Genomic DNA, 26,136 nt, shown 5'->3' with positions numbered 1-26,136 from the left:
GGCTGTTTACATCATCTGCATGAAAATATTTTAGCTTTGTGTTAACAAACCATGATGATTTACAATCAAATGGCTATTCAACTTTATTAAGGACCTTATAAAACAGTACATTTAACAAAAGTATGTTTGTTTCCACACAATGCTTTTACATTTTTCTTGCCTTAGTTGTATCTAAAGCTAAGCCAATATCTTCTTCTAAGGCAGTTTGTTAATGGTATGTGTTCTTTAGAAATGAAATCTCTTTGGGCAACATGCAAAATTCAAATATCTACTGGCAATACACTTTTACAAAATACTTATGATGTTTAGAAATAGTAAACCTCAACACCCACGGCTCCAGGGATGGCAGGGAACATACACACAAAATCACGAAGACATTATCAACCAGTCAAGCACATTTTGGCTAATACCCAGTAACTTTAAAATAGCATTGCTTGTATTGGTCAGGAAAAGAGTTTTAAAATATTTATAGATCAAAAGAAAGTGTCAAAGAACGGAGCAAGGAGCCCACTAAGTTAGTTAATAGGGCAGCCCTACTTAATTCTCTCTGCTTCCAGCTGTAGGGGGTAATCAATACAATTAAACCCACAGTTTAAAAGCTTTTGTGGAAATTCAAATTGTTACAGAAAATTAGTCAAGGGCTAATTGCTTCCAAGGGAATTCATTAAGTGATATTTGTCAGAAAGGCATCTCTCTAGTGCCTTTTAAATGTGATTTGACCTCAGGGTGAACACATATTCCAATGATACTTTCTTTGCTTAAAAGAAACCAGTTTGGGGTACTATCTTCTGAACTTATCCCTTTTGGGGAGGGATAGGCAAAAGTCAAGGAGCACAGCTGCTTTATAAATGTTGCTTAAATATGGTAATCAAAGAAGTCATATCATTTTTTATTTTTGAAAAGGTTAAGAGATTTTATTTTATGTCTTCTAAATGGAATGCCCTTGTATTTTGCATCCATTAGTTTGACTGTATATAACTGAGTTTACATTTCCTTGAAATGACATGTCAGTGTGTGTAAAGTTTATTGGGGTAATTTCTAAATTGAGAGAGAACTTCACATATATCTGTATATGTGGATCTAAGCTCACCTCAACTCGTTCTGCAGGCCAGAACCAACAAAGATCTATTTTAATCTAAGAAACTCAATGGAAGAAAAGTCAATATAATAACTCAGACCTGATAAACTCAATTTTGGATCATGAGAAAATTTTATATCCAAAAATACAAGCCATTACAAATCCAGATTTAATTACAGCAGTATCCTTATAAAAAAGGAGGAGTCCATTATTTATGGGCATTATGAATACTTTTCCTATCTAAAAGCTATCTAGAGTTACTAAAAATATCTATACTTCATTCATAAAAATTGACCCACTGGATCAAAGTGTTACTTCCCAGTCTAGGCTTTACAAATGTTTCTGGTAACTTGGTCCTGGCAAGTGCCCTTGCTCCTGCTGGCTCCATCATAATCACTGCACCCTATTCCTTGAAACGTTATAAAGAATGATGAGCCTCAAACCTCAGGAATTCCCGAAAGTTGCTATTAAATTAAAAATGGAGTAGCCAAATTGTTTGCAAATGAATTCTTTGATGAGGAAAATTATTTCCAACCTGTATCAAGAAGGGAATTTTTTTTAGGTGCCTAGGGAAGAGTAAAGGTGCTGAGTATATTAGTCAAGGTCACTTGGGAAGACAATTTTGTGGATTCTTCTTCTGAGCTCCTGAGTAGAACCCTCAACTCTAATGTCCTTCAGCTCATACCAATACCAGCTTAGCCATAAGTCTTCCCAAAAGTAGAGCTGGTCTATTCATATATTTATTTGGTTTCAAAGAGCAGGAAGCCTGCAAAGGTAGAGAAGCGCTGATGGTCCCCATGAAGAGCGCCATTGCCCATTCTCAGCCAAACCTCATCCCCTTTGGCCAGCTTCAGTACTGCATGGTTGCTGGATGTGTCCGATTTCCCCTTTGTTTCATAGCTGTAAGGAAAAAAAAAAAGGCACCAGCTACTTAGTCTTTGCAGTAGATAGCCACCTCTTTACCAAAATATGTCCTCCCCTTCTCCCCCAGACTCTCATGCATTTGAAGTCCTGTGACTAAGCTCTCTAAATGGCATGTGAACAGAAATGACATGTACCACTAAAAGGACTGGCCGATACAATTCTCACAAACACCTCTCCTTGCCTCTTCCTCATTATGACTGTGTGGAATGCTAATGACAATGACCAGAATGACCTTGGAAGCAAAGTACTGTAGCCTGAGTTCTTGAAGATTAGGTAGAGGCAAACTCTTTCTCACTTGCCCTGACCTGGAACAACCACTCTGGACTGTTCAATGAGAAGAAAAGGGATTTCTATTATGTTTAAGCCATTGGGTTAATGTTGCAGCAGCTTATTGGTACTGAAGGAGCATTCTGTTATAAACTATTGGTTTATAACTTATTGGTACTGAAGGAGCATTCTGTTATAAACTAAATTAAACTAAAATATAAACTAAAATATGTTGTGTTTGCTCATGGTCAGGCAGAGAGCACTGAGGAAACAAATATTGTGGGCTTGAAAACTGTAGATCCATGTCGTGCTGTGGCAAAACATTTAGGAAAACATCTGATAACATGGAAGATAGACCTTATGTCTATCAAGCCTATACATTAAGAAAGGAAGTGACTGGAAAAGCCAAAATTCTCTTTGCTGCTTTTAGTGAGATGTTTCTACAAAAGATGAGAATTGACATGTTTGAAGCACAGGAAGCAGAAAGGGTGAGTCTAGAAAGTTGAGGCCTAACAGGGTTGGAAAAGCCAAGTGCTTTTGTACCAGAAAGAGCAGAGGTAAAATTGATGTTTCCTATTAAGATCTCTCATTTACTCTGATAGACACAGACTGTGACATAACCTGATGGATTAAAAATATTGCCTTTCTACCCAAATCTATTGTTTTAGAAGGCCTTGTGGTAGCCACCACCAGTCAAGACAGAAAGGCATGAAGATAAGGAGTCAAGGAAATAACAGACAGAAAACTATCTGTCAAGAAAAGAATGTTGGGTGTTGTTTACCAACACATGTAACTGACTGGCAGCAAATAGCACAAAAGGCTGTCTGAGGAAATGATATTACTCAAACCTGGCTTACAAAGGGCTTGGGGTGTTTGACTAAATACTCTTAGCCCTCAAATTTGCACCGGCAGGAATTGGGCTGTGAAAGACCCCAGGGAAAATCTATTCATCTTTTAGATGTAGCCATGGAGACAAATAAATAAGGAAGATCCTCCCAGAGGACAGAATCAGGGACCGAAGAGAAAACAGCCAAGGGACGTCTGAGTAGCTCGGTTGTTTAAGTGTCAAACTCTTGATCTTGGCTTATGTCAGGATCTCAGGGTGAGAGATCAAGCCCTGCATGGGGTTCCTTGCTAGTGTGGAGCCTGCTTGGGATTCTCTCTCTCCCACTCTCTCTGCCATTCTCCCATGAGCACAAGCTCTCGAGCCCATGCACCTGCACTCTCTGTCTCTCTGAAAATAAATAAACATGAAAAAAAAAAAAAAAAACAATAGCCAAGAGACTGATGTGATGAAAAGAATTGTTCATTCCTAAGACTCAGGGCTTGGAGTTGGTTGCATGAACTACAGTTTAGGCTGTCTTCCTTGGGGATGGAGGTGGGAAGATATATATTCTAAATGTAGGAAGAATTCTATTGAATTCTCTGCCAGAGGGGCAGAGAAGCCTAGCTGTTCACCAGACTCCATTTCCCTGCTTCCAGAGGAGGAGTTCTATGTTTCCTTGCCATCCTTGCATTGGTTGGGGGGAGTTAGGGATGGGGAAGTATGTGTCTCTGTTCTCTGAATAGAATATATGATGTGTAAAAATTTTCACAAGCCTGTTGCTCTTTTCTCCTTCTGACTGTGGCAATGACCATGACCAACGAGAATTTGAAAGTCAGTTTTACAGGTGAACTGCTCTCACCATTCTGTGTCGCTGAAAACCCAGATGGAGCACCTCCCTCCCAACCGCCACGAAATCCCTCCTGTACCTTGTCTGCCTTGTCCTTCCCCATCCTAGATCTGGTCAAGCAACACAGAGCTCTGCATTGTGTGAGCTACCATATTCTGGGTCTCTATTTTGCAGTAATTTCACCTACTCATCTTTCTCTCTTTTGGTTTTTCAAAGACATCTTTGCACCAGAGGCCAGGCTCCTGAAGAAATGTCATTCCTCCCAAGTTTTCAAAAATGACAGAGGTTAGATAGTAACCACAGTGTTTTTGATAGATAACTCACCACCCACTTAGTTATGGGAAAGATGTTCGTTCTCTGCCTCTTTCCCCCACACTAAGCTTATATCAGAACAAGTTGTAATATTTCTTTTTAAAAGTAATTTTTTGGGGCGCCTGGGTGGCGCAGTCGGTTAAGCGTCCGACTTCAGCCAGGTCACGATCTCGCGGTCCGTGAGTTCGAGCCCCGCGTCGGGCTCTGGGCTGATGGCTCAGAGCCTGGAGCCTGTTTCCGATTCTGTGTCTCCCTCTCTCTCTGCCCCTCCCCCGTTCATGCTCTGTCTCTCTCTGTCCCAAAAATAAATAAACTTTGAAAAAAAAAATTAAAAAAAAAAAAAAAAAGTAATTTTTTTAGGGATGCCCGGGTGGCTCAGTTGGTCAAGCAACTGACTTTGGCTCAGGTCACGATCTCCCGGTTCGTGGGTTTGAGCCCCGTATTGGGCTCTGTGCTGACAGCTCAGAGCCTGGAGCCTGCTTCAGATTCTCCTCATTTGTAAAGCCTCCTGCTCTCTCTGCTCCTCCCCTATTGGCACTCTGTCTCTCAAAAATGAATAAAAGTTAAAAATAGTACTTTTTTTAGGGATGCCTAGGTGGTTCAGTCGGTTAGGTATTGGACTCTTGATTTCAGCTCAGGTCATGATTTCACAGTTCCTGAAATTGAGCCACACAACAGGCTCTGCACTGACAGTGTGGAGCCTGTTTGAGATTCTCTCCCTCCCTCCTTCTCTTGACCCCTACCCACCTGTGTGCACACACAATCTCTTTCTCAAAATAAATACATGAACTTTTTTAAAAAAAAAAGTAATTTTTTTACAAGGAACTCTAGGATAAATATCAGAGTGGCAGCACAGCCAAAAGAGAGGGGCCTACTCTGCCAGCTAGGGAAGATGGTGGAGAAGACCATCAATAGGGCTAAACTCTGGCAAAAGGGGTGGGAGGATGGGAAAACAGAGGAAAGGGCTGAGAAAGAAGAAAAGAAATTATGAGTTAAGAAAAGAATACAAATGATTAGTTATGGGGAGTATTGTTAGTAATTAGCTCAAGGCCTCTTATCAACCTGCTTATCCTCAGGTTTATAAGATTTCTTTCTTCCCAAATAGTAATTATCATTGGGCCATATATTGGTATATAGGAACTCTCAGTAGTCACAAGGCTCATGTCAGGCTCTGTGGATTCCTATACACTCCCTGGCACTTGCCAGCCTTTGAGCAAGCAGTGGGGCATGGATGAGACTGTGATAGAGACGACCACCCACCTGTACATGCTGAAGACTGTATTGCCATTGTGCATGAGGTACACATATACTTCTTCAACATCCTCGTGCTTCATCATGCTGAAGGTGAAGAAATACACACCTGAAAAAGGCAGGTATTTATCCACATTTATGTTAATGTCTTGTACATTGAGGACTGAGACATATGCCACATGACTTCACATTTTTTGTTTATATTCTATGTGGCATGTAGGTTCTTCTTGGCCTTTATTGGTATGAGTGTTCCTTTGTCTGTTCTCATCTTCACGGTACTTTAAACTTTTTGCACACACCTTCCCAGTGTGTGCACTGTGTGTCCTTAATAAGACTACAAAGTCTTTAAAGGATGGAGTAATTTGGGCTGTATCTCACTCCCTCCTCTTCCCAATAGCATGCTTACAGTGAAGTATATGCTATTCCTAGGTATAGATCAACTATCATTAGCGCCTGCCACAGGACTCATATAGACAAGGCATATAGCCCTGCATGGATGAACACATGACCTCTGTAGCCTAACAAAATGAGCCAAGTGTAGCATTACAATGGATGAGTAGACTCATCACAGAGATGTTAGCCAAAGATAAGTATTATAGCACAGATAATACTAATAGTTCTGAAGAAATAGTTTTTGTAACTTATCATGTTATTCATTACTCAGGAGCATGACCTTGCTACTAAAAATATGGATCCTTCTCATTTGTAAAGGACGAACATATTTGAAAAGATGTGAGTTTTCTTGTAAGACTCTAGGCCACCTAACAGAAAGGAACTTAATATGGCCTGATACACCCTACATACCAGTGTAGAAAATACCTTCACTGAAAGATTTAAGAGAATCCAAAAGCAGAGAGATGAGCAAAAAGGAAAATCTTCCTAACTCCAAATGATGTGGGATTTGAGAGTGCGTTTGGAAAGATGATGAATACACATCATCAGGCTCTTATGGATTTCCATGCTACATTTTTAAACTGATGACCTTGTCTTGGCCCACGTGAGCTGCTATAACAAAGTGTCACGGACTAAGGAGCTTACAACAACAGCAATTTATTTCTCACAGTTCTAGAGGCTGCAAGTCAGGGACCAGGCTGCAAGTCATGGTCAGATGAGGGTCTTCTTCCAGGCTACAGACTCCTGATTATATCCTCACATGGCAGAAGGGGTTAGGGGACTCTGTGGGGCCTCTTTCATAAGGGCACTCATCCCATTCACGACAATTCTACCATTGTGAGGTAATCACCTCCCAAAGACCCTACCTCTAACACCAATAAGTTGTGCAATAGGTTTTCAATGCCCAAGTTGAATGCCAACCTTCAATGCCCAAGGTTTTCAATGCAAATGAATTTTGGAGGGTCACAATCAGACCATAGCAGCAAGCCTTGTAAGGGAAAACCCCAGAAACATCTTTTTTTAAAAAAAATAGTACTACACAGTTCTATGTTCCTTATCAAAGGTGCAATTAAGATAGAAGCTGTAAGGACACCATGTTGAACCACCTGCTTTTGACTCAAGTTGAACCAAATGAAAAAGTGTGATTATGCTTCATTTAGCACCAGGCTCACATATTCAATATACTCAAAATAAAGGAACTGGTGTAAAACTCAGTCCTATCCATTCACATGCCTAGAGATTGGTTCACAGATGAAAAGGAAAGTCAGATTAGAATTAGAGGACTCAAACAAAGTAGTTTATGTGTGTTTAGGTTTTTATATTTTACAAAACTTCTTATTAGATACACACACACGCACACCTGTGACAATTTCTAATGCCTCAAGAAGATAAAGCTGGAACCAAAATGACAGGAAACAATATTAGTTTTCCTGAAAAAATAATGACTACTATACAAAATCGATTGCAGAAGCATTTTAGAAAGAGCAGACCAAGAAATTAGATGGGGAATAAATGAAACGCCTAGAGGTGGAAATATAAAAGTGAATACATACTATATCCACATATGGCTTCCTTCTGCAGGGGAAGATACTGAAGATGTGAGGCAATACACTTACAGTACAGTTTTTAGGTCTTTGCATTACTGTAATTGCAAAAATCAGCCTTCTCTGTCTCGTCCCTCCCAAAGCTGAAAAGTATAAAATGGTCATTTTGTAATCTATTGGATGAGTTTTAAAGGGAAAGACCAATGATGGTTGTTACCATTAGAATTATGCCCAGCCCCAGAGAGTTCTGAAAAAACTACTAAATCTTTGAGCTTCAATTATAAAGCCCTTGAGAGCAGTGGAACCTTTGAGCATATCTAGGTGATTATGGGAATTGCAGCACAGAGAGTGTTTAACAAAATAGTTATAGGAAATTTATAAACCTTCAGAGCAGAAAATCATATAAGGTTTAAAACTGATTGAAGTGTGATGAAAGATTGCTTCTATCGTTTCTATGTCTGTTTCTGAGTTTAACTGGGTAGAAAAAGAAAGGCATTAAAACACTTGCATCAAATTTAACACGGCCATTGCATTTATCAGAATTTTCTTCTTTTCCTTTCTGGATACTTTCAGGATCCCCATCCTGAGATGGGGAGACTATCCAATTAACCAGGTGGGCCCAAGGTAATCACGCTGTCCTTGAGAGCCCAGGAGGTCAGCATCTGAGAGGAGGGGATGTTGACAGTAGAAGGGAGAGGGAAGCCATGTGGCTCACAGAGAGGGCACGCTGACAGCCTCTCAGGCTTGGAAGAGACCAGCTAGCAAAGGAAGAAGCATTGCCTCCATCTTAACATCAGCCCAGTCAGACCGATTCTGGACTTCGGGCCTCCAGAGTTACAAGTGAATAATTTTGTGTCATTTTAAGCCACTCAGTTGATGGTAATTCATTAGAGCAGCAATAGGAAACAAATACAGAAGTGCTCAAGAAATTTTAAAAATTTAAATAAAAATTATTTAAAGGATCAGGCCCTCTTCAGGGCAGTGACATGGGAGGATACTGTTATGGCACATTAAACTGTGAGAATTATGATCTTAGGACTTTTAAATGCCCTCTTAGGGATTATTTGCTTCAGTTCAAATAAGAGTTAAAAAACCTTAGTAACCATGGTTATCGTTTTTTTGTAAAGCATCCTCGTCTTTTCGAATTCTAATTCATTTACTGTGAAATCCAACAGAAATCCATATATGGGCGGATTGTTTTCACCAGAATCAAAGAATTCTCCACTCTCTAAGTGTCTTCCTTTCTTTGTTTCCTCTCCCTTCACCCTTTTCTTTCCCTCCGCCTTCCCTTCCTTCCTTCTTTCCTTCCATCCAGATTGCTAGATTGATTAACTCAGTCATTCATTTATTTATTTACATCTCACCTGATACTGGGGCCCCGAATCTACCAGTCATGACATCAAAGAAGTTTCCAATGTTGGTCTCAACGCTGCTGAAGATAATCCCGCTGTTCTGATTGCTGAAGTGAGTTGCCAGAGAAGCCATGAATGCAATCTAAGGAAAGAGTTGGGCAGTTAATAGGAAGTTTACCTTAAAGGAATGAGGTTTTTACAAACATAAGTTTATCTCAACATTCTTTGTACTAGCTAGATTGGAAATAAACAGAGAAAGAATTAAATAAATCACAGTAATTTCTAACATTTTTATGCTATGCAGCCACTAAAATGATATTATATATCAACAGTTCTCACCATGTGTTTCAAGTAGTTGAACTTCTAAAGGCTTTTTGAAATATTAAAATCCTAATACCGGGAAAATTTGGATGAAATCTACTTATAGTTATTAAATGCACATGAGCATGTTAAAGGATCTGAGAAGGCCTGCTTCCAGATAACCTTTTAATTTTGCTCACCTATGTTATTTTTTTCCCCCAAATACCTGTGATATTATGATTTATAATAAATACACATTTTTTTCTTTGTCCTGGCTTCTGGCATAGAGTTCCTGAAACCATCCGAATAATTTTAAGTGTTAAGAGAAATCAGGTGGTCTTTTGTGATGTTAATGAGGTGACTTTGGCAAAGCCCCTAGGCAACCTAAAGATGGGGGCTGTTTGCCAGTGAAGCCCCCCACGTGATTAGAAACTTTGGGCCCCACCTCTCATCCAGGAAGGGCAGAGGGGCTGGAGGTTGAGTTCAATCACTAGGGGCCTGTGATTTAATCAAACATGCCAGTGCAATGACGACTCCATAAAACTTAAAAGGAAGGAGTTCAGAGAGCTTCCAGGTTGGCGAACACGTGAAGGGGCAGGGGAGTGGCCCTCGGTCTCTGAGAGGACATGGAAACTCCCCAAACCTGGCCCGAAGCATCTCTTTCATCTGGCTGTTCCTGAATTATAAAAAGCAGTGACTGAGTAAGTAGAATGTTTCTCTGAGTTCATGCTAGCAAATGAACTGATCCTAAGGAAGGGGTTGTTGGAACCTCTCCTCCATAGCCAGACTGTCAGAAGCAGAGATGACAACCTGAATTTGCCAGTAGCATCTGAAGTGGGGGCTGGGGGCGGGGGCGGGGGCGGTGAGTCTTGCTGGGCTGAGCTTTTAACTTTGGACTCTGGTGCTGTCTCCAAGCAGGTAGTGTCAGAACTGAGTTGCACTGTAGGACACCCCGTTGATGTAGGACAAATATTTGGTGATGTAAGAAAACCCCCCACCCTGGAATTGCACCATTACTGGCCAGTCACATTTGAAAATCAATGCCAGTGGTGCCTGGGTGGCTCAGTTAAGCAACCAACTTTGGCTCAAGTCATGATGTCTTGTGGTTTGTGAGTTCAAACCCCACATCGGGCTCTCTGCTGTCGGTGCAGAGCCCACTTTGGATCCTCTGTCTGCCTCTCTCTCTCAAAAATAAATAGACATTAAAAACAACAACAACAACAACAACAACAACAAAAACCTATTGCCAATCCCCCATCCAAAGGAGTCATTTTAACTGAGTGTGAGTTAGATCAACACATTCTTTAACTTGCTGGGACCACCTGTCTTCATAAAATGGGAGTTTTAAGGGAGGGGGTGAGAGAAGAGAGAGAGTGAATAATTTGAAGTTCTGAAAGACTCAGGGGTCTGCTCTGAAAGCAGGCCTGGGAGAATGAACACGGAAAGGATCTGAACAGTCGGAAAAGACAGCATGAGGGCCCTGGACACAGAGGAAGGGGAAGGTAGGGGTGACACCAGAGGAGGGATTTGGAAATAAGAATGAAGGGGCCTGGAAGTCACCCTTCTTTACATGCTGCCTGAGGCCAATCGACCCTCCTCTATAAGTCCTCCTTTAAAACATGTGAAGGTATTTCTCCCAATTAGTACATTGCAGTTATTTATTTATTTTTTTAATGATTATTTATTTTTGACACGCGCAGAGACAGAGGGTGAGTGGGGGAAGGGTAGAGAGAGAGAGGGAGACACAGAATCTGAAGCAGGCTCCAGGCTCTGAGCTGTCAACACAGAGCCCGACGCGGGGCTCAAATCCACAAGCTGTGAGATCATGGCCTGAGCCGAAGTTGGACGCTTAACCAACTGAGCCACCCAGGCACCATGATACATTGTAGTTTTAGGGTGAAATAGCTGATGGAGTAGTTTTATAATTGCCTAAGATACGCTCCATCAAACTGGCTACGTCAGGGCTCCCTGGCCATTGTGTAACCATCACGGGTTTGGAGTTAGAATGTCTTTTTTTTTTTTTTTTTTAAATTAGTATCTTTTTTTTTTTTTTTCAACGTTTATTTATTTTTGGGACAGAGAGAGACAGAGCATGAACGGGGGAAGGGCAGAGAGAGAGGGAGACACAGAATCGGAAGCAGGCTCCAGGTTCCGAGCCATCAGCCCAGAGCCTGATGCGGGGCTCGAACTCACGGACCGCGAGATCGTGACCTGGCTGAAGTCGGAGGCTTAACCGACTGCGCCACCCAGGCGCCCCTGGAGTTAGAATTTCTATCTTTGGGAATGTTAATCATCCATCTTATTGGACACCCTTTACCTGGCCAAATGGCATGTGGCTTCTCTGTAAATTTTTGCCAGCACATTGATCCCAGGTTGCTAAAATCAATAAACAGCATTCATTTACAAGTGACAAAACCCCCAAAGCAGTTAGAGAAACACAAAAGACCTCTCGGGTTACAACTTAAAAAACAGGAGGCCCAGAAAGTTGATGGAATTTATCTGCGGTCAAACAACCACCAGATATGCCCAAATAAAAGGCAAAGTTTTCCCCCCAATTGATCTTTCAGATTAAAGTCTCTATATTCTGGTTCTTTAAAAGTCTCTCATGCTATGGTATGTTCTCTCAATGACACACAGGCCCCTACCTTTGATGGGTCCACTGCACAATTATTCATCTTTTTTTTTTAATGTTTATTTATGTTAGAGAGAGAGAGACAGAGTGCGAGCAGGAAAGGGACAGAGAGAGGGAGACACAGAATCTGAAGCAGACTCCAGGCTCTGAGCTATCAGCACAGAGCCCCACGTGGGTCTCGAACTCACAAACCTCAAGATCATGACCTGAGCCAAAGTCAGAGCCTTAACTGACTGAGCCACCCGGGCACCCTGTGGATGGTGCACTAGCAATACACATTCAGTGGAAACTGTACTTCAGATTTTGCTTTTAGATTTTTTCCCTGGGCTATGAACACGTGGCAGATCCTCTCTTGTGATGCTGGACAGGGGATCAACAACCGATGATACACTTACAGCCATTCTGTACCCACACACCGTTCTGTTTTTTTTTTTTTTTTTACTTGTAGTAGAGTATCCAATAAATTACATGAGATAGTCAACACTTTATTACAAAACAGGCTTTGTGTTACATGATTTTGCCCAACTATAGGCTAATGGAAGTGTTCTAAGCATGTTTAAGATACGCTAAGCTAAGCTATGATTTTTGGTAGGTAAGGTATATTAAGTGCATTTTTTAAAAGCAGAGTCCAACATGGGACTTGAATTCACAACCCTGAGATCAAGACCTGAGATCAAGACCTGAGCTGAGATCAAGAGTCAGACCCTTAACTGACTGAGTCACCCAGGCACCGATTAAATGCACTTTTGACTTATCATGTTTCAACTTAAAATGGGTTTATCTGACATAACTGTTAGAAATAAGCCCGTTGACTCAATCAAAGGAGGGATGTGGAGACTCAGAGCACAGTGAAGCGAAGCTTTATTCAATGTTCTTGCAAGAGCAGGTGTCTGATAGATAAGCAGGCACACTTGGGGCAGTTACAGCAGGCAATTTATCTCCTAGCGTGCAAGTGCCTTCCCTGGTTCCTCATTGGCTGAGCACTACAGAGGTTACACCCTCCCCTGGACGTCACCTATGCCCATGTAGGGCAAGGAGTAGTCTGATTGGAACAAACTATATTCCCTGAGGTGATGCAGGAACTTTCAGTCCCTCCTCCCTTTATTCTTTAGCACTTATGGCAAAGCCCATGAAAATAAACCCGTGAAAAGGAGACGGGAAGTGAAGTGTCTAAGGGTTTGGAACTCCATTGTTGGGGGTGGGGGAGGGTCGTACACATTTCCAATAGGTTGTAAATCTGCTGTTAATTAGACAGCATAGTTTTTATTTGGTATTTCTGAAAATGAATCATCTCCCTTACTTCTCGTAGTAACCCCATCATAAGTTGAGGAAGACCTGTATTTTATTTTAACCACAGTCATATTTCATATCAGCCAAAAACAACTTTAGTAAAAACTGTTTTCAATGTTGATAGGAATCCCTTGGAAAAATCGATTTAAAAAATATCAGCCAGAAAATAAATAAATACCCAAGATTTAGTCATTTTCTTGGTGACATAATCTTACATTTGCAGATTTTAGATGTTATTGGCAACTAGAATTTTGAACATCACTTAAAAGAGAAATAAATAGACAAATGAGCACTTAAGCTTAGGATAAAATATCCAATTATAGCCTCATAAATAGATTCAAACACTTTAAACTGAAATGAATATCATCAAGTCTAAACTAATCTAGGGTGGATCACTTAAAAATAAAATGTCTCTACTGATAAAGAAGATTGAAAAATTTAAATAAAAACTGCGCCACTAGGTCTTGAGTTGATAGAGAATACTTACATATTAGTATCCATATATGTGATTTGAATTGATAAACGTAACAAAATTAATAAATAAGATATTGTAAGTAGACATTTGACCATTCTATTTATACATCTAAACATTTGTATATTTGAGTTGCGAAAAAACCTTTTTTATTTAACACATCTTCTGATTTGGAAAATGGGAGATTAGTTGATACTCAGGGCTGCCCATGGATTTGGTCCACGAAGGTTGTTGAATTTCAACCTTAAATGCCTTCCTAAGAATGATTTCAAAATGCTCTTTGAACAACACAGGCTGCCTGAGGGGGGCAGGGGTGGGGAGGGATAGGAGGCGTTGAGTAAAGCCAGAGGCATACTGGCCATTGGCCATTGGTTGAGGGCTTGTCTTAAGAAGTGCTCAGGCCTTCTGAGTACTCAGGGCAGTTTGAAAGTCACACAGAGATGTGCGCAAGGAGATTTACCTGTAGTTCCGGAGGAATCCCTGGGTAGCCCTTCTCTCCTTTGGGGCCATGCTGCCCCCGTTCCCCTCGTGGCCCCAGGTCACCTTTGTCTCCTTTCTCACCTTTGGCCCCTTCATGGCCAGTGGCTCCATTATTGCCATTGTTCCCATGGTTTCCTGAAATTACAAGCAGACATCATCACAAGAGAAAGCCTCCATCACTCACACCCACCTTCTATTTTTATACAAATGCAGACCCTTTCTTCATAAAAGTTCAATCTCAGTTGTAAAAGAAGACCATTTGAAAGCAATCCTGAACGCAGCCAAGGGGTCATCATCAAATCAGATTTCTTCCACATGGGACACTGAAGACAGCCTTCTTAGGTATCAAGTCTCCAAAGCCTGTTTTTCTCAGAAAGCAGGAATTGGAGGAAGAATTTATGAGGACTGATTATCAAAGTATCATTTATAATAGCAAAGATCAGAAACCACTTAAGTGTCCACCAATACTGGAAGAGCTAAATAAAAAAAAATACATCCAATAAATAAGGCTATATAGTCACAGAAAAAGAATGCTAAAGAAAAATATTTAATAATATTTAATAGGGGCGCCTGGGTGGCGCAGTCGGTTAAGCGTCCGACTTCAGCCAGGTCACGATCTCGCGGTCCGTGAGTTCGAGCCCCGCATCAGGCTCTGGGCCTGGAGCCTGTTTCCGATTCTGTGTCTCCCTCTCTCTCTGCCCCTCCCCCGTTCATGCTCTGTCTCTCTCTGTCCCAAAAATAAATAAACGTTGAAAAAAAAATAATATTTAATAATATTCAGACACTTTAAGATTAAAAGGTTATGAATCAATAGAGATAGAATGATGTTAGGTATAAATAATATTTATCTATTACATAAAAATATTTCACGTTTTTTTTTCCTGAATGGATGGAACATGACTGGCTTTTGTATCATGCCATGTATCTTTTTTTGTCTCTTTGCATTTTTCTACAAAGGACACATACCACTTTTACAACTGAGGGAATGTAAAATCATTGCTAAAAATTTTAACAACAATTTTGAAAGCAAGACTTGGATAATGATTTCAACTCTTTGCCACTAAGAGACAATTCCTACTAGTCTTCCTTTATTTTATACTTGTTAAATTTTACACCCTTTTGCTGATTATTTTCCATGCTACTTTTGGTCAGTTATTATGCCAGGCTTGCAATCCTTCCAGATAAACAAACTTTGGCCGTGTTTACAAGTCAGTGGACTAACAAAGCCATTCTGATTGGGAAATATTTGGCCAAGGCCAGCCTGTTCGGTAAGCTCGGAAGAGTTTAGCCCTCAGAATACTTTAGAGGAGTCTGAATATTCTCTATCCACAATCACTGCACCTGCTGGCTGCTACCATTGACATCCCATGACATAGATTCCAAGACAGTAATCATAGTTTAAAGTCTAACAGAATGTTTTCTCATTTTAGATTTGGTTTCATAAGAGAAGCCACTCAAAAGTACATAAAAAAATTAAACCTCATTTGATAAATGTTAATATCAATGAGGGTAAGTTAGAGGAGAGCAAGCGGACTTCTGTCAAACACTGAGAAAAAGTCCTAGCCCAGGAAGGGGTAGGGGAAGAGGAAAATAATCCTCAGATGGATCTGGGAACCTAGAGAATCTAGGCTACCCTTTCCTTGGCTGACCCCAGATACTAGCCAGTTCTCAGAAACTCTGTGCCTGGGGCACACTCAGTAGAGTAGGATGGCTGAATGGAGCCCAACAGCATTTCCCGTGCCACTATGTGGTACCGGAGCCCAAAATGTTCCCATGAGCCCAAGAGAGGCATGAAAGTCAACAAAGAACTAAACATGGACAGACTCTGAGGCTCAGGGAAGAAAAACTTAGCTGGACATAGAATCAGATAGAAGGATGCGTGGCTCAGCGAATGGTACTGTGGAGATGGCTCTAACCAGACCGACAGGCGCGCATCTCCTCCGCACCTTCACTTCGGAAGTTCCCTGAAAGTTAGTGCATGGTTGCATGAAGCACGTTGTGGCAGAAACACTGAAACAGGAGTATGTCCAAATAAGATCGCATAGTTCTGTACTCCATGCTGGTGAAGAACCCCTGCTCCCGATGAATCTGGTGCCCCAGAGCTCTTCACACCTTTGGGATTCTGCAAGCGGGATAAAAAATAAATTCTATGGATTTGATAGTATATTGTTCCACCTAATTGGCTTAATAAATCCAGGGCTCTCCCAAACTCTCTTTTGGATTTCCACGCACGCTGTTTGGACCACATGCAAGTGAACCCCAATTATTTAGATTCACCTTGACTCCTATTTTGGCACAGTGCACAATTAGACTGGCAACAGTGCCTCGTCTTTCTCATCCTTACCTGGAATGCCAGGGGGGCCGGGCGGTCCAGGGGGGCCTTGGTAGCCTCGGAAACTGTACTCTCCGTGGCAACATTTGCTGCAGTCTGGGGGCAGTCCTCCGGTTTGTGGAGACTTTAAAAAGATACAGAGAAAAGTTTCAGAGAATGGCACTTGGGAGTAATTAGGATTTGTGAATTTCCTCTGGTCTCAGCCCTTGGGTAAGTTAAACTCCAAACACCCTACAACAACATCAGAAAAGATGGTGTGGCATGGGAACTCGAATGGCAGGGTAGCTAAAGTGAGCTGATGACTCAAAGGACAAGGAAGCCAGCGGGTCAAAAGAAAGGCATGCTTTGTGGAAGGAGTGTGGTGTTGGCAGGGGGTGGGGCAGGATTTCTGGGAAGACTGTCCTGAGGCTACCAGTGACAGCAAAAGAGGAGACCCCTTCAGAGTGGATGTGAAGGCACCCCACTCTTTCCCCGCTGCCAGCACCCTCGCATGTAGCTTGTTTGAGTAGATGACTCTCAAATGATAAGAATTATATTATCAACTTCAAAGATGGTTATTAAGACTTTCTATATTCATGATACTGGGGTAAGGGTTCTTAGAAATTTTGAATTGTAATGCTACCTTTTCAGCCACCGCACACTTAAATTGCCTTAGGAAATTAAGGAAACAAAGCGTTCATTAGTCTAGTAAATTTGTATTCATTATCTACATCTTGAAACAACTTTAACTCCCTCTGAATAGGTGTTCAACTAAGGGGCACCTGGGTGGCTCAGTTGGCTAAGCATCTGACTTAGGCTCAGGTCTGATCTCATGTTTCCATCAGCTTGCTGCTATCAGCATTTGGATCCTCTGTTCCCTTTTCTCTACCTTCCCCTGCTAGTGCTCTCTCTCTCTCTCTCAAAAAAAAAAAAAAAAAAAGATAATAAGTATTTAACTTCATGTTCTGTTTCATATTTCACTTCAAAATTTTAAATGATTTTCACATCGTTCAAGCCAATATTCAATGAGTACTTAATGGGCACACAATGTATTCAAATACGACACTGAGTGGACTTGCTTATTTATTTAAAGAAAAATCTCTAGGGGCGCCTGGGTGGCTCAGTCGGTTAAGTGTCCGACTTTGGCTCAGGTCATGATCTCCCAGTTTGTGGGCTCGAGCCCCGCGTCGGGCTCTGTGCTGACAGCTTGGAGCCTGGAGCCTGCTGCTGATTCTGTGTCTCCCTCTCTCTCTGCCCCTCCCCTGCTCACGCTGTCTCTCTGTCTCTCAAAAATAAATAAATGTAAAAAAAAAAAAATTAAAGAAAAATCTCTAAACTCTGTGCTTAAGGTAAAGGAGCTAGAGATCTAGCGGGAGAGTTAGATTTGCTTATAAGATTTAGTGTGTCATTAAATTGGTAACTTGTTTTTTAATTATATCATGCAGAATAGTCGTGGAAACTTTCCTAGACATGAGTTATAATTCAATGGTCTTTTGAAAACAGCACATTGTTTCTAAAGGATTCATTAGAAAAGGAAGAGAGGGAGAAAAAGAGGGGGGTGGGGGAAAGGAAGGTTTTAAAATTCACGTTTTCTCTATCACTAGAAATCCAAGCAGAAAAGTGAGTCAAGGCTTTGCATTGCGGCACATTTAGACTTTGCTTTTTTTCTTTTCTTTCTTTTTCTTTTTTTTTAAATCAAAAATGGTCTTGGACTCTTTCCTCACTCCCTCATTCCTTTTTCCTAAAGCCTTCCACCAAGCCATTCAGGGAAAATGCAAAACAGCCAGCCCAAGCATTCTCTTGCAACAGCTCAGAGCTCCAGTCTCAAGTGATCAGGGACCACAATTTGAAGCTAACCCCCGTCTCGTCTTCTCCCCCCAGACTCCACACTGGCCAGATATGGGAGTCTGTAAAAACCTTTTGTAAAACTGGTGAAGGAAACAAAAATCAGCTACAGGAGGTGGTCTGAGACGGGCAAGTTCAGACGCTTGGAAATCCAGACACCACAGCACCGCCCCACCTTCCAATCCAAGGATGCAATGTGAGAAGTAAGTGTTCCATAATTTCCTGGTATGATTTTGCTAATGTGGAATACAGCTTTTTAAGTTCCAAGAAATCCAAGGCTCTGCCAATAATGGGCTTTGGGGAAGAAGAAGGGAGGGGAAAGGAGGGAAAATCCTGACATGGACCCATTAAAGAACAGAATTGAGTCACTGAGATGTTAGGAATGTTAGGAAGATGGCTGTACTGGAACCAGAACTCCCATCTCAGTTCTGTGTGGCTTTAGTGATGTCACTGCCCGCCCCCCCCACCCCCCTCCCGCCAGGCATCGTTTTTCTTGTCTACTAAATTAGGGCACTGGGTAACATGGTCATGAAGTTTCTTTCCAGCTCTGAGAGCAAGCAAAGATACTAAGGTCTTTTCCAAACCCTCCAATAATGGCTTAGAAAGATTTTATTCTTTTTTTAAATTAATTTTTGTAAATGTTTATTTATTTTTGAGAGAGAGAGAGAGAGACACATACACAGTGTGAGTGGGAAAGGGAAGGGGCAGAGAGAGAGAGACACAGAATCCGAAGCAGGCTCCAGGCTCTGAGCTGTTTTTGGCACAGAGTCCAACACGGGGCTTGAACCCATGAACTGTGAAATCATGACCTGAACTGAAGTCGGATGCTAAACCGACTGAGCCACCCAGGTGCTCCAGAAAGATTTTATTCTTAAAGTTGAGTGTCTGGGTGTGAGAAGTTAGCTCCAGGAGTTAGGACTGCTCAGTATCAGAGCTCACTAGGACTGGGGTGTGTGCCCAAGCTACTTGGGAGTGCCTTGAGAGCAGAGAGCTGCCACCCCAACAGGGAGGGTCTTCCGGTTTCTACTAGCTGGGCATCTCCTGAGAGTCCTTCACAACATGTTCCTCTGGCCTGGTCTTTCAAAATTCAATCCAATGGAATAGTGCTTGTGAGCCTTTGAGGGACTCTTCGACCAAGCTGGATGGGATGTGTTTACTCAGAGGTTATCACCTAGGTAAGGGAGAATTACATACTGGGGAGTCACTACATATCTCCTCCCTCTTACCATTTCTCTTAGGCAGGTCCAACTGGAAAGCCAAAGACACAAAAATGAGCACCATGGGAGGAGGTAGGTGTCTCTAAGACAAGTTCTGTACGTTTTATAGATGAAGGTGATGGGGCAGCTACTCAGATTTGAGCTCTGCTCTTAGTGAGTGACTTCTCAGAAAGAAAGCCCACAGCTCCTTCTTTACTGGAAGAAAGAGGGAAGAGAAAGGAGGAGGGAGGTGGAAAGAAGGGGAGAAAGCATCCATGAGAAGGAGGGGAGATTGATAAAGGTGACTAACTAAGAACTGCAGAGAAGAAACTGCCAGGAAAAGAAAGACCAAGTCTACTCTCCCCTGATCTCTGCACACTCTACCCACCACAAAGCCCATGGCCAGAGGCCTCTTTCTAGAACACACACCAGATCACCTCACTGCCCTGCTGTGAACAAACACAACTTTCGATGGCAAACTAAGGTCTGAGCTCCTTAACCGGCCGACAGAATCTTCTGGGCTGGCACTAAGATCATCCCGCTTTCCACCCACAGCTCAGGAGCTCCAGCCACACTCATTCCTCCCAGGCTTTGCTGTCTCACATATTTTTAAATTGTATTTCTTGTATGGATAACCATCCTTTTTGTCTCACCTTTGAGATCCAGCTCAGCGGCCACCACCACTCTGACACTTTCTCCCCAAATGCCTTATTTGCAGAGATTTTGTTTATCATATGGTATTCAATTATCTGTTCATTTATCCCTCAGAGAGCCCTGCAGAACTGTCTGGACATAGGCTTGGACATATTTATTCCCATCGTAAAGCTTGGCGCATAGTAGGGGCCCAGGAAATCATTGGTGGGAGAATGAATGAAGAAAAAGAAAAAAGAAAAGAGGTGGGGGACATAGGGAAGAAGGGGAACACAGTAAAACCTTAAATGCAGTGTGAGTCTCTATACCCATTGGCAGGCACGTCATTATCAAGGATCTCCAGAATATCAGTGAGTCTAAATCTCCACAGTATCTCCTATTAGGTTGTCTGTCTGTCTGTCTGTCTGTCTGTCGGTTGGTTTTGAAAATACGTCTGGAGCCCAGGAGGGTTCAAAAGCCCCACCGACTTAAAAAAAAAAAAAAAAGCCAGAAAGTGACTTTTTATCCTCTTGCATCTGACTCCAGCGTGCTGGCTGCCTCCCACCAGAAGGTAGGGCAAAGTAGAAATGTAATTTGGATTCCAGTGGTCTTCTGGGTGTTGGTTGCCAAGAAATAACAACAAACGATAGCCTACATCTGCCTTCTGCTGTGTCTGGGGGCTCACACAGCGAAGGCCAGGAAGGGCCCAGCAAAGATCCCATCCACTGAAATGGAAAGGCCAGGTCAAGGCTTGGACAAAAATGAAAATATCTTCACCACAAAGGAAATACAAAGTAGCATTAGTCACCCCCTGGCCAAAAGATTGTCAGATGGGGCAGGGCCTGGGTGCCTCAATAAGTAGAGTGTGTGACTCTTGATCTTGGGGTTGTGAGTTCGAGCCCCACATTGGATGTAGGTTACTTAAAAAAAGAAAAAGGATCGTCAAATGAAAGGACAATCTCTAAAAGTGGCCTTTGAAAATAAGATTGTATTTGGAAGTTATTTCTTTTGTGACTCCTTACAGAAACAATTTTTTCTTGACACAGCCTCATGGAACAGTCTGGCATTCTGCATTGTGCTGTTGAGTTAGAAGTCCCAAGTTAGGGGCACCTGGGTGGCTCAGTTGAGCGTCCGACTTGGGCTCGGGTCTTGATCTCACAGTTTGTGAGTTCGAGCCCCATATTGGGCTCTGTGTAGACAGTTTGGAGCCTGGAGCCTGCTTCGGATTCTGTGTCTCCCTCTCTGTCTGCCCCTCCCCTGCTCACACACTCTCTCTGTCAAAAATAATAAATAAACGTTAAAAAAAAAAGTTCAACCCTGATTTAAAAAAAAAAAAAAAAAAGAAGAAGAAGAAGAAGAAGTCCCAAGTTAGCCCCAGATCCATAGCTGATCATGTGTGGAATTTCAGTCTGATCATATCTCCAGCCTCAACCCAGACTTTTCAGTCTGTGATAGGACGGGTTTAGATTTCAACTGCATGAACCTTTTCAGGGACTGTTTAATGCAAAGACACAGTCAATTGTTGTTGTAAAACCTCTTTGTTCAAAGTTCCTATCATTTGAAGTAACTCTTATTGTCCCCCTCATCTGATTTCAACATCCTAGATGTGGAGAAGGTAAGTCAATATCCATTTTGTCCAGTTCTTAATGTTTTAATTAAATGGAGTTTCACCAATTGACAATTCACTACACTGAAACCTTACCTCACTCCTGTACTACCCCCAAAAGAGTTAAAGATGTTTCCTTGGATGCCGAGTTTACACCCAGGGAAATAAATCAAGTTCTTTGTGATTATCAGGCATTAAATCACACAATGAAGTTTGGCTTTTTTGGACACACGTAGTCTTTTTTGTTCTAACTCTTTGGTTCACAGGCTGAACAGAGAGGCTTAGCAACCCAGACTGCCATAAATCAAATAAACAGGCCTGGCATGAAATGTCACAGTCAACTAACACATCAAAGTGGAAAACTCAAAGGGCAGCCTCTCCCTGCTGGGAAGGATTAAGAAAATCCAACTCTCTTAGGATCTGCAAAAGATCCGTCTAACTGCATAGGTCAGCACTACTTTGCACACTAAGAGAGCAGGAAAGAAACTAAGTCACAGCACAGCAGGGAGCCCGCCGATCCGTTCTCCTTTCTCCTGGGGGACACTCTGTCTCCGCACGTCCTCTGCTGATTTTCTAACAGAGACCACAGTCCCCCTGGTCCCCCAGAGCAACCCAGAAAGACACCCACAAGCAGTCTAGCAAACTTCTAGAAAGCACTGATCCTAAGAATCCTAGCTGAAACAAGAACAACAGCCAAACTCATTAAGCTTTCACAGTAACCCCTTAGAAGAGAATTCCGAGTACCTGGCCCCAGAATGGGGTGATCTGGGCTAGGTCATCTACCTCAGGGTGCGGTAGCTCATCCGGTCTCAGGGATTTTAGGTCTGCAGAAGTGTTATTATCCACAGTCCCAGTATTAGGATGGCTCCGCTCTCTCACTTTCTCCCTCCGGGAGCCGCTACGGCCAGTCTGCTGGTGGCTTTGCACTATTCTCGCCACCACTTTCTTAGCTCTTCCGCTCACCTCCATGTATTCATCTTGACAGAGGCAAAACGGGAGGAAAAGCAAAGCCAGCAGGTGCCAACAGACGAGCTGCCTCCTGTGCATGATTGTCAACAGAGCCCCAGAGCCTCCCGGAGAAGACGGGCGAGGCTCCTCAGGCAGATGCCAGGGCTGGAGATGAGAGCTGCAGGCGGCTGGGCGCTTTTATACTTCGGTGTGTAATAAATAAGGCTGCAGGCATGCCAGAGGGGAAGCAGCCCTCCTCCCCGGGCAGGACAGCCCCCATTCATCCTTTCCCACCCCACAGGCCGGCGGATTTGTGTGCACAGCTCCCGGTTGGTGGGGTTCATACATGCCACACCTTGGCACATTTTTGTTAACGTGTGAAGAAAACACACACGACCAGCTGGAAGCAGAGAACGTGTGTCCAGAGCTTTGCTTTTGTGATTAGACGTGCGTCTTCGCGGTCAGAGATGCCTTTTGGAAAAACCTGTCCTCAGGCTTGCCAGGAAATGCGGGCTTAACTGGATCAATTCTGTCAGAAATGGCAGGGGGCGTGGGGCTGGTTCAGGGCAATCAAGAGGGCTCTGGCACTCTCCTTGTACAGTGACTGCTTCCCCACTGTGCCCCACTTAAAGGAACTCATTTCTCCTTTCAGACACCAGCCGCTGAAGAAGGCAGTTGGGTGACTCCAGAACACTGAGCTGGCTTCAGGTTCAGAGCGTCTGGATTTAGCAAAAGCATTTCCCAGTCCCAGGTTATATTTCCTTTTCCCTTGTGTTTCCAAAAGCTGAGGTTAAATTAAAGTCAGTTATTGCCAGATGAAGATACAACATCCTGTTTTGTATTAAAAGAAGACTGTTTGGCTCAGGCTACTCATCTTTCTGACATATTCTTGATTAAAAGCGAAGAAATGGAAAGTGCCAAAGCAAACACTACCTCAAATAAATCGGAATGGAGAGAATTATCATTTTATTTGCTACGCTTTTATTAATTTGGCCAAAGAGCAAATGGATAGTCCTGACTTTTATGATCATAAATTAAGGGAATTTATGTAGCTTTGTCATTAAAATTGCTTCTATTTACATATCATTTCATTTAGTATTAATGATTCCCTCACATAACAAAAAGTCACTCCCCCTCCCTCACGAGAATTGCAGAGACCCTGGGACTTAAAGGGACCATGAGAGGCAAGTGTCTGATGCTAAGGGGACAAGTGTGGCGCTGTAAGAAAGCCAAGCCTTGGACAAGCCAGGCCTGATGATGAAGTGACATCGAGCAGCTGAAGAGAGAAGAGAGGCAGGAGAGCCACCCACAGCTGCCTTCCTTACTCAGCAAAGGGACCTGAAAAACAAAAGCCACTGAGGCTGGTTGTATCACTTCTTTGGGACAGCTGTCCCTAGAGCCCACATCTATACTTAGGAGGAATCTGGTCCTGGGCACAGTGTGGGAAGTGAGAGAATTTTTCTGTAGAATAGAAGCTCTCCAGTTCACGAGTATAGGGGCCTTGTGAGTCATGCTTATTCAAAGTGAGCAGTTCCCACCTAGTGGAGTATGAGAGGCTTTGCCATCCCCATCCCGTGGGTCTACCAGTCTGAAATCTCCTCACTGGAGAATTCTTTGAGATCTGTGATGAGCACGCCTAGGTAAGTCTCCCTAGGGAGGATAGCACATCAACCCTGTTATCTGGCATTAACTCGGATGGAGGATGTCTTTACCAGACCCGGAGCTGCAGACCGGGGAAGTTAACACCTGGGTCTTGTGGTCAAGCAGGCGGATGGAATGTCACTGTGAGGAAAAGGCCCAGGGGAGTGTCTCAGTGGGGATGCTCCCTCATTGGAGAGGCCTGGAAACGATTTTACAGGAAGACCATGACGCAAGAAATGGCTCTGCGATCCAGGTCACCTAACTCCCAAGTTTTCTGAGAGCTGTCCTTGGCAGCTCCCACCACCTGGACCACCTAGCGAAGTCGCTACAAGCCAACGTCTTCTGACTTTCAACTGCATTGAGGCTTTCCGTTGGTGTTTTCAATGCTTTCAACTATTCTAGTGGTTCTCACTCCCAGCTGCCTGTTAAACCAGGAAGCTTCTAAAGATATCAGTGCCTGGATCCCATCCCAGACCAATAGACCAATGGAGTCAGCCTCTGTAGTGGGGCCAGGGCACCAACAGTTTTGAAAAAGTTCCCCGAGATGATTCTACTATGCAGCCAGTGTTAGGGAATCACTGACCCATCCTCTCCTTGACTCAACAGGAATAAATAACAACATCTATAATTTGTTGAGCATTTACCGCGTGCTAGCCAAAGACTTGTTTGCTTTAGGTCACTGACTTTTCTTAGCAAACCTATTATTACCATCTTTTAGATGAGGAAATGGGGGTGGGGGGGTGCTCAGAGAGGTAAAGTGACTTGCCTGATGTTATACAATTGGAAAGAGGTCATTAGGAGATGTATCCATCTATCCTCTGGCTCTCCTACAGCAAAGCAGAAGACCAGTGACAGGCTGGCTGCAGAGAGAAGGCCAGGTTCATCACAGCCAGGAGGCTCACACACAAGAATCAGGTCAGAGGGCTATGAGTGGAATTATGTATCACCCAAAGAGATGTTGGAGTCCTAACCTCCATACTCCTGAGATGACTTTATTTGGAAACAGAGTCTTTGTCTATGATCAAGTTAAGATGAGGTCACTGGGTTGGGCCCTAACCAGATCTGACTGTCTTCTTATAGAGGAAAAATTTGGACACAGAGATAGACACGCACACAGGAAGAGTGTCGTGTGAAGATGAAGGTAGGGATGGGGGTGATGCATTTACAAGTCAGGGAAAACCAAAAATCGCCAGCAAACCACCAGAAGCTGGGAGAAGGACATGAAGCAGATTGCCAACCCCCCCGCCCCCCCCCCCGCCACCCCACAGCACAGAAGGAACCAATTCAGGCTGACAACTTGACCTCAGCCTTCCAACCTCCAAACTAGGAGACAATGAATTCCTTCGTTCAAGCCACTTGATTTGTGGCACTTTGTTATGGCAGCCACAGCAAATGCATACAGAGAACATGTGGGGAAGCTTCCAAAAAACCCTCAGCCAGCCCCCATCATCTTGCAGATGAGGAGATGGCCATCTAAAAAGATTTAGCCAGGGGCGCCTGGGTGGCGCAGTCGGTTAAGCGTCCGACTTCAGCCAGGTCACGATCTCGCGGTCATGAGTTCGAGCCCCGCGTCAGGCTCTGGGCTGATGGCTCAGTGCCTGGAGCCTGTTTCCGATTCTGTGTCTCCCTCTCTCTCTCTGCCCCTCCCCCGTTCATGCTCTGTCTCTCTCTGTCCCAAAAATAAATAAACGTTGAAAAAAAAAAAAAAAAGATTTAGCCAATTGTTCACATTCGAGGACGCAGAGTAGCAAGGCTGGCCCAGGCTAGAGTCCGCGGCCCATTAGCATGGATCCTTTTTACTTTTCTCCAGTCATTTCCCATTAGATTCATTTTAAACTTTGCCTTATTATTACATCTTACTTAAGGTTATCATTCCATACATTCTCTGGTGATATCCCTTGTATCCAGTTTCTCAAGATGTGAATTAGAGTTGGGCCATCATTTCTTGCCTACGAGTTGAGTATTAGAACATCTAGAACATGTCCCAGGTA

The 26,136-nt window shown here is 43.0% G+C and overlaps 1 protein-coding gene and 1 long non-coding RNA gene across 5 annotated transcripts; one reads left to right on the top strand and one right to left on the bottom strand.

Moving 5' to 3' along the window:
* Positions 1 to 58: 58 nt before the first annotated feature.
* Positions 59 to 22,671, bottom strand: C1QTNF3 (C1q and TNF related 3). 3 transcript variants are annotated; one of them, XM_045440707.1, is made up of 6 exons: positions 22,301 to 22,671; positions 16,313 to 16,424; positions 13,949 to 14,103; positions 8,807 to 8,936; positions 5,515 to 5,614; positions 59 to 1,978 (listed from the first exon to the last, which is right to left on the bottom strand). In XM_045440707.1, exons 1-6 carry the CDS (start codon positions 22,601 to 22,603, stop codon positions 1,819 to 1,821), a joined length of 960 nt encoding a protein of 319 aa, XP_045296663.1. In that variant the 5' UTR covers positions 22,604 to 22,671; the 3' UTR covers positions 59 to 1,818. The 3 variants fall into 3 exon arrangements, with proteins under 3 accessions (XP_045296663.1, XP_045296672.1, XP_045296678.1); XM_045440716.1 differs by having other exon boundaries at positions 22,340 to 22,671; XM_045440722.1 differs by having other exon boundaries at positions 22,520 to 22,671.
* LOC123578120 lies at positions 17,847 to 24,784 on the top strand. Of its 2 annotated transcripts, XR_006702240.1 has the most exons (4): positions 17,847 to 18,327; positions 19,363 to 19,413; positions 22,542 to 22,712; positions 23,157 to 24,784. It is a non-coding gene; the product is annotated as an uncharacterized LOC123578120 (long non-coding RNA). The 2 variants fall into 2 exon arrangements; XR_006702239.1 differs by lacking the exon at positions 23,157 to 24,784 and having other exon boundaries at positions 22,542 to 22,915.
* Positions 24,785 to 26,136: the final 1,352 nt, after the last annotated feature.

Source organism: Leopardus geoffroyi, chromosome A1 (assembly GCF_018350155.1).
Source record: "Leopardus geoffroyi isolate Oge1 chromosome A1, O.geoffroyi_Oge1_pat1.0, whole genome shotgun sequence".
Taxonomy (NCBI): domain Eukaryota; kingdom Metazoa; phylum Chordata; class Mammalia; order Carnivora; family Felidae; genus Leopardus; species Leopardus geoffroyi.
The sequence above is the reverse complement of the archived record's forward strand: the minus strand, read 5'-3'. Positions and strand labels throughout refer to the sequence as shown.

Excerpts from the sequence above, each read along its gene's own strand:
- C1QTNF3 (XM_045440707.1), bottom strand. The coding sequence starts at position 22,603 with ATGCACAGGAGGCAGCTCGTCTGTTGGCACCTGCTGGCTTTGCTTTTC. Across the intron at positions 16,425-22,300 it reads TCACCCCATTCTGGGGCCAG|TCTCCACAAACCGGAGGACT; the intron begins GTACTCGGAATT and ends ATCTTTTTAAAG. Across the intron at positions 14,104-16,312 it reads CGGCCCCCCTGGCATTCCAG|GAAACCATGGGAACAATGGC; the intron begins GTAAGGATGAGA and ends TTGTAATTTCAG.